This window comes from Myotis brandtii, unplaced genomic scaffold, assembly GCF_000412655.1.
Source record: "Myotis brandtii unplaced genomic scaffold, ASM41265v1 scaffold406, whole genome shotgun sequence".
NCBI lineage: Eukaryota > Metazoa > Chordata > Mammalia > Chiroptera > Vespertilionidae > Myotis > Myotis brandtii.
Window position 1 is genome coordinate 722,509 of NW_005365599.1, and position 8,655 is coordinate 731,163.

Sequence of the window (8,655 nt, forward strand, 5' to 3'; positions counted from 1 at the left end):
GTCTGCACCTTCTCCCTCTCTTCAGCACAGGTGAGTGTCTGTATCCGAAATGTCTTATGAACAGGATTCAGTGAAAACAAACAAACAAACGCCGGCTGCGGAAATGGGGAAGGCTGAGTTTCTGTAAGCTGTTCTCTTACCGGCACTGCATGCTCTGGTCAGCACTTCAGGTTGTCCCCTTTAGGCTCAGTCCTCCATGATCACAGAACCGAGATCTCAAAATCCCCCGTCGCCAGGAATCCCGCGGATCTCCTTGCCCCAGCAGGGGCTGTGCCTGTCCCAAGGGACGTGGCTGTCTGCCACTCAGTCTCCCTCCGACCCTCTGGGCTCAGAGGTCTGGCAAACTTTCCTGCCCAGATCCCTGGTTTTTTTTTTCCCTTTCCGGGGGGGTTCTCCCCTTCCCGGCTGCAAACCGCCTCACCAGCTGAGTAATTTCGCCAATTTGGGGTGGGTGTTATTAGTTTCAGCTGCTTACTCCATTTGCTCTGGGACAAGACCTGGGATGCGTCTGCCTATATCGCCGCCATCTTCCCAACTCTCAAGAAAGTCAGTTTTAGTACCACTGAGGCTTTTTGCCCCAGCCTGCCTGCTTTTTCAGTTCTTTGAATCTATGTTTCTGTGCTCTGCTGGAGCAGGCAGTCTTTGGTGAGGTTCCCAGGATGGAATATACTTGCCGCCATCACCCTTGAGGCCTGCATCTTCCCAGATGCTGTCAGAAACAGGGAACCAGTGCCCACAGCTCTAGGACCCAGTTTGCCCATCCAAACCTCTTCCTGGCCACTTTCCTTGCCCTCAAATACTTGTTCCCTTAACTCCCTGCTTCCCCACCCTGGTCCCAGCCCCTGAACCTCCATGGTTTGGTGTCTTTAATAAAAATATGGAGGGAAATAATAATTGGAATCCTATCTGATTGGAATGGGGGAGAGGATAAAGTTGTACCACTGAATAACACAGTATTGCCAGTGTTTTCATCTTCACCAATCTCACAGGCCAAATAGAATAACTCTTGGTTAAGTAATTTACATTCTTTTTGTCTTAAACAATACATTTTTATTGATTTGAGAGAGAGAGGGAGAGAGAAACTTTGATTGGCTGCCTCCCACTGGGGATAGAGTCCCCATCCAGGGCATGTTTCCTGATTGGGAACTGAACTGGTGACCTCTTGGTGCATGAGACAATGCTCAATCAACTGAGCCACACAGGCCAGGGCCATTTTACATTCTTTTGATTATTGATGAAGTTGACCATTTCTTTTCATGTCTATAGCTCTTTTATCTTTATTCTTAGAATTGCCTGTTCAGATTTCTTGTTCATTTTCTCGGAGTTTTGTTTATTTCCCCCCTTATTTTTAGTGATAGTCTCTATTTCTATAAGTATTTACCATTTATTATACAGATTATACTTTCTCCTACTCTGCCGTTTGCCTTAAACTTTGTTCATATTTTTCTAACTGTGCAGAAGTTTTAAATTTTGATATGTTCAAAACTATCCATATTTTTCTTCTTGTTTTATCTGGGTCTCATGGAAAGACTAAAATTTAAAAAGTAAAATAACTCCCATGGGTAAGAAGATAAAGAGAATAAGTTTTATAGAGATGAGAAAGACACTATGCTAAGAGAGAAAAGGGAAAATTAAAAGAATAACTCATTTTAAAAGGAGAAGTAGAGTTAAAAAGGTTACAAGGATTGAGTTAGAAAAACAGCAAGAAAGGCAAACAAGCTAGGAATAACTGCTGTATACATAAATAAGTTAAACTCTAAAATTAAAACAAGAGGGGATAAATATTAATTAGGCCAAAAAGCACAACAATTTAATTGATGAAGGACTTTAAAAGGTAAATCTCTATGGGCTATATGAGAAAGATGTACTAGAAAGTAATATGAATTTCTGAGCTTAATGATTTTTATAGAGGCAAATAGGGTAATATGATATATACTAAGGTCCGATGCACAAAAATTCATGCAAGAATGGGCCTTCCTTCCCCTGGCTGCCAGCACCGCCTTCGCTCAGGCCGGAGCTGCCTTTCCGCCTTCTCACGCTGCCCAGAGGCCTGGAGCGACTGGGGCGGTGCGGAACACCTGCGTCCTGCCCTGCCCCGCCCCCCACCACTCGGTGCCTACATATGCAAATTAACCCGCCATCTTTGTTGGCTTAATTTGCATACTCACTCCTGATTGGCTGGTGGGTGTTGCAAAGGTACGGTCAATTTGTATCTTTCTCTTTTATTAGTGTGATATATATCCATCTCACTATTATTTTTATATGTAATATCTATATTATAAAAAGCCAGTGGCTCTAACGCTGGAACGCCGGAACAACCAAACAACTGGTCACCAGGAAGTGTAATGATGGGTCCCACGGCGGCGGCGGGAGGGACTCTGGGTCCCGTGGCAGTGGCGGCAGGACTCTGGGTCTCGTGCCATTTCGTGTGCTGAACCTCTAGTATGAGATATAATAAGATATATGTATATATAATGTGAGTTAATATATAGGGAGGTAGATTACATTTTCTCAGTTTGATGTCATCCATTTACCATTAAACTACAGTTAGCTTGAAAATTTTTTTTTATTTTCTACACATTAGCAAAACAGTGGTATTATACTGATTAATAATGGGTTGTTTGAAAGAAATTTCTACTTGCTCTTTAACCAAGCCTTATCCAATTTCCATTACCTCCTTGTTGGTATATGCATGGTAAAATTTTGGATCCAGTGTGCTATGATGTATTTATAAGCATAGTGTATTGCAGTCTTGCTTTATTACCTAACCATCATGTAGAATGATTAAAATGGTGTAAACGATTAAAACGGTGGCTATTGCAGATGCTTGTTTTCTTTTTTCAGGTTTCGTGACTCACTGGAAGGTGATACTATCGTGGTTCATGCCATACAAAGCGATCACAAGATAACCTCCTATAGGCTCGTGAAGCCCTCCAAGTATTTCAAATCCAAACGGCCAAGTCAGTCCGACAGAAGGGCAAGCAAAATGGAGAGGTTTGAAAAAGAAGGAACTGGAAGAAAGGATAGCCAGAAAGAGACAGGTAACCTAAATGACCAGAAGGCTTTTCAATCTTCACTTAAACTTTGACAACCGGATTGTATGTTTGTAGGCAGAACATTGGAAAGCCTTTTGGTGGCTTGAGCTCAGTCTCTTGTCTCCCGTCCTTTATTTCTTTGGAATAAATAATCAAAAGGAACTTTGTATGGCTGGGAAGGAGAGACCAAGTTTCTCCAGCAAATGCTCCAACCAACTTTCCTATTCGATACAATCTATGAAAGAAAACCCACCCTGGTCATGTGACTGAGAGGATACGAGTACCGGATGCTTCCAGCCTCCACCAACTTTTATTTTATTTATTATTTATTTTTATTTTTGGTTAATCCTCACCATAGGATATTTTTCCATTGATTTTTTTTTAGAGAGAGTGGAAGGGAAGGGGAGAGGCAGAGAGAGAGAAACATCCATGTGAGAGAGATACTTCGATTGGCTGCCTCTCACATGCCAACCAGGGCCAGGGATGGAGCCTGCAACCCGGGCATGTGCCCTTGACCAGAATCGAACCCAGGACCCATCAGTCTGCAGGCCGACGCTCTATCCACTGAGCCAAACCATATCCACCTATTTTTAAATCTAGGATTTCCCCAGATGCTAGTTTCAAGGCATTGTTTCTTCCCAGGTTCCTGGACTCTGCCTCAGAGTGTGGGGCTGGAATACAGTATTTCAAACTGTTTTCGAAGAGCACGTGCCTTAAACAGAACACTGAGCTGAGAATGCAGATGTGACAGCAGTGCCCCTAATTCCTGTGACCTGCCTCTTGTAACTGCCCACGGGGTGACTGCAAATGACTAGAAGGAAGACAGGAACTCAGGGCACGGTGTGGAGAGCCAGGCGACAACCAATAAAGGGCTCTGTAGCCGGCCAGGTCTGGCTGTGCCTGTGATACAGTCCTGGCATTGAAGCCGGGTTATCCGCTGCATTGAGAAACCTTTAGCAGCTCTTTTCTGCCTCTAGGATAAATTCTGAAACCATTATCCCAGTATTGTTTCCCACAGTGTATCTCTATTCTGTTTCCTGTTAATGGTGCATTCCCACACTTGTATTTTTAGTCTATTGCCCTGCTTGCTGCTCCCTAATTATGCCTGATGCTTCCACATGCAGGCTCCTGGTAGAGTGACCAATTCACTCTTTTCTCTGAATTCTGTCAGTTCATGGGAATCCAGACTGAATTATACTTTTAAAAAATAAAACCTTTTCATGACCATCCAGGCCACATAGACTCTTCCTTTTTCTGTACTGTTAAATATTTGAAATATGACATGGTGAGTTATAACTATATGACCATCTCATTAACATTTCTCATGTATCTCTAAATTATGTCTCTAGCTTGAACATGAATTGAGTAATTCCCCCAGTAGATACTTATTAGTTGATAAATCCAGTAACTCCCCCTGGAGGAAGCAGTTTTTATTGGTGTTATCTCCAGAAACCAGAGAGACTGCGTACCCACTTTCAGTCACCCCCTATCCCTTTAGGGGAAGAGGTATAAATTGCCTTTTGGTTTTCTGAAGCCCTAGTCTTTCCCCTCCCCATGTAGGCTTAGAAATTCAGTAGCAATATTGATTTGAGGTTGTTGTTGTTTTCAGCAATGCCTGCTGCAGCTACATAGTAACGGTAGGTGAAGGAGTGTGGGGGAAGCAGTTAGATGAGTAAGCAGAGGTATGCACAGGAAAACAGGAACATAGCCTATCAAAGGGCTCTCTGTCCAGCCTCGCTGGCTTGATCCTCCATTGGTTGTATTTCTCTTTATGCTGAATCACACCTTTCTGAATCACATCTGGGATTTCCACTGCCAGCTGTGGACCCAGCCCCAGAGCCATGAGATGAGCTAGTCCTGGTCCACAAAGGCTTAAAGTGAGCAGTCAGACATATTTTGCCACCCCTATACTTATCTTTGCTGTTTTTCCATCCAGTTCTGGGACTGCAATTTCTGGAGCAGTAGTGGGATATGGATAGGAATTTCAAACTTGATGTCAAACTCATTTGAGGAGATCATGAATGTACCGGCATTTTCCATACCACCCAGTCCTTTCCCTGTGGGACTGCAGTTGGAACCAATCATTGTCCGAGTTCTCATTTTCCACATGAAGGACGAGAGACTGATATTCCTCCTTGAGTCACTGCACCCACAGTTCAGCATTAAGTGTTCAGCACCAGGATGTCAGACACGGCATGCCAGGAGGCCTTGTCTGTCATCTTGAACAAGGGCCTAAAACGAATAACTTTAAAATTATAGCTTTGATTGTATGTTTCTGATCAGTTTTTAAATTGGCCACAGACCCCTGCAGTTGGCATATATCATCACCTCAGATTATACATCTCAAATAGGACTCACTCTCGCCTTCCCTTACTGAGATATCACAAGCATTCCTTCCCAGCTTCCCCATATACAGGGTGTTCACCCAAAATGTATACATATACTTTAACAGCTGATAGCTCAATTTTGACAATGAGATGTATTTTAATAAACACTGCCTGTATAGTTATTCAAAGTGTGTGTATACATTTTCTGGGACACCCTGTATGTGTCACTGGCCCATCATTGTGTATCTCTCTGTTTAATATACATGTTTTATCTTGCCAGCTTTTCAATAAGCAAACATTGTAACTTAGATCTCCTTATTTTGGTATTGTAAAATACTTATGATGGGGTTGAATTCATGGTAGTTGCTTAATAAATACTGTGATTTACAGATTCATTATATTATCTGGATTTTAAAAAATGTGATAGATTGAAAACAATGTTTGAGAATTTCATTTTGATGTTTCAAAGAGATTGAAAAAAATGTCGACTCTCTGTGCAGGTGGGATTACTAGTGTGCCAGAAGAATCAATTATAGAAAAAGGGAAGCTATTTCGGCCTAAGACCTTAAGTCAAATTATGATAGAAAATCAAATTGAGAAAACGAAGAAACTTATTTTAAAAGCTGAAAGGGCCCAGCAAAAGATTCAGCAGCGCAAAAAAGAATGGGAGGAACTGTAAGTTTTTTTTATGTAAACTCTTTTATTTTAATATGAGTCTCAAAATATCTTTAGCAATGTCAATAAATATAACAATGTTAAATTTAAAGAAGTGGAAAAAAAAATAGAAACAGAGATGGAAGACAGGTCAGCAGAACTTTCAGGGTGGGGATACCTTGGTGGAACTTCTATGATCCTAAGAGTTTCAGGTCCAGGAATTTCATTTTCCTAATATACTCAGAGTGACTTAAGGATAAAGACATTCTCTTTATCCCAACATCAAGAAGACATTCTCCAGATGTTCTTCTAACATCTTATAGTTTTGGCTTTCACCTATAGGTCTCTAACCATCTTAAATCAACTTAAAAAAATCTAATATGAGGTACTTTTATCTAACAAGCACATCTTTTCTTTTTGTTGTTGTTGTTGCCATCTATATATCTTTGGTGAAATTTCTCTTCATGTCTTTTGTCCATGTTCAAATAAGATTGTTAACTATTTACATGTTGAGTTTTGAGAGTTTTCAAAAATATATTCTACAGATTCGTCTTGTGTCAGATATGCTGTTTTCAAATATTTTCTCCTAGTCTGTAGCTTGTCTTTTCATTCCCTTAATAAGGTCATCTGCAGAGCAAAAGTTTTTCATTTCGTTGAATCCAATTTGTCAATTTTTCCTTCTGTGAATCTTGATTTTAGTATCAAGTCTAAGAATTCTGCCTAACACTAGGCCCCAAATAATTTTTCTATTTTTATTAAAGTTTTATAGTTTTACACTGTATATTTAAGTCTGTGATCCATTTGGTGTTCATTTTTGTATAAGGTGTGAGATTTATGTTTATTTATTTTGTTGCCTGTAGATGTCCAATTGCTGTCACTATTTATTGAAAAACCTCTATTGCCTCCACTGAATTGCTTCTGCACTTTGTCAAAAATCACCTGGGCATATTTATGTGGGTCTGTTTTCCACTTCACTTTCTGATCCAATGACTTATTTATCTGCCCCTTTGCCAGTATACACTGGCTGGATTACTGTAACTATGTAATAGGTCTTGAAGTTGGGTAGACTGATTTCTTTTTCTCATTTTATTCTTCTTTTAGCTATTCTAGTTACTTTGCTTTTCCATATAAATTTTAGAATAATCTATGTTTACAAAAAAGTCTTTCTGAAATTATGAGAGGAATTGTGTTAAACCTTGTATCAGTTTGGAGAAAATTGACATACAGTCAAACCTCGTTTCTTGAACATCTCCCATCTTGAACAATTTGGTTCTGGACCAAGTTTTTAACAGAAAAAGTATCTCGGTTGTCAAACCAAGCTTCAGTTTTCGAACTGACAACTTTTTCAAGCTGATACCTCAGCATGACAAAAATCATCTCTCAGGCAACAAACAAAAGAGAGAATGCTTTTGTTGCCAGCAAAATCAACAATCAACACTTAGCACCGTTTTTAAACATAGAGGCCATCAAGAGTGCTAGTGTTGCCAAGGGTGTGAAAGAAACAATGATCACAGACAATTGCAGAGGTAGAAAAACTGTTATTGATTTGGATAGACAAAAAGCAATTAGCCAGTGATAGCAGTTAGCCAGGGACAGCCATTTCGGAGGCAGTGATACATGAACAAGCAAAGATGCTGCATGCTGACCTGAAAGACATCCCTGGACCGAATGCTCAAAGTGATTCATTTAAGGCTAGTAGGGGGTGATTTGATAAATTTAAGAAAAGAAGTATTTATTTATAGATTAAATAGTATATTAGACATGTACTGTATATAAAAAAGGTTAAAACAGGAAATCATTTGGGGGTCTGGAATGGATTAATTCAATTTCCATTATTTCTAAGGGGGAAAAAAAAAGATTTGTTTTTTTTTTAACAAATCGCTTCTCAAACAGCCTTCCAGAACAAATTAAGTTTGAGAACCAACCGAGGTTCCACTGTATTTATTATGTTGAGTCTTCTAATCCATGGACATGGTATGACTCTCCATTTATTTATATCTTTGATTTTTTTCATCTGTTTTGTTGTATCTATCTATCTATCTATCTATCTATCTATCTATCTATCTATCATCTATCATCACTCAAGGACATGTCTACTGATTTTAGAGAAAGAGGAAGGGAGAGAAAGAAACATTGATTGGTTGCCTCCTGTATGCACTCCAATCTGGATTGAATCCACAACCTAGGTATGTGCTCTGACTAGGAATTGAACCGACAACCCTTTGATATATGGGATGATGCTCTAATCAACTGAGCGACCCAGCCAGGGCTATTTTGTTGTATTTAAACATGGAAGTACTATACATATTTTGCTAGATATACACATAAATATTTTACTTTTTTGTTAATTGCAAATGGTATTGTGCTTTTAATTTTGGTTTCTGTGTGTTCATGTTTATTGCTAGTCATACAATTAATTTTTGTGTTCATGTGGGTACTGTGACCTTGCTGCACTGAGAGGTTTTTGTTTGTTTTGTTGGTTTTTTTGTTATGATTCGTTGAACAGACAACCGGACAACCAGACACTTAGCATATTAGGCTTTTATTATATACTAGAGGCCCAGTGCACAAAAAGTTGTGCACTCAGGAGGGGGGGTCCCCTCAGCCCAGCCTGTGCCCTCTCGCAGTCTGGGACCCCT

At 40.0% G+C, this 8,655-nt stretch overlaps 1 protein-coding gene and 1 pseudogene across 1 annotated transcript in view; one reads left to right on the forward strand and one right to left on the reverse strand.

Annotated features, from left to right (window-relative positions):
• CFAP44 (cilia and flagella associated protein 44) overlaps nt 1–8,655 on the forward strand; it is a 138,066-nt gene that overhangs the window by 89,908 nt on the left and 39,503 nt on the right. Inside the window, exons 23-24 of the mRNA XM_014545394.1 lie at nt 2,845–3,041; nt 5,863–6,037. Of these exons, the coding sequence (XP_014400880.1) occupies nt 2,845–3,041; nt 5,863–6,037 (372 nt within the window). The remainder of the gene's footprint in view (nt 1–2,844; nt 3,042–5,862; nt 6,038–8,655) is intronic.
• LOC102258630 lies at nt 4,660–5,254 on the reverse strand (annotated as a pseudogene).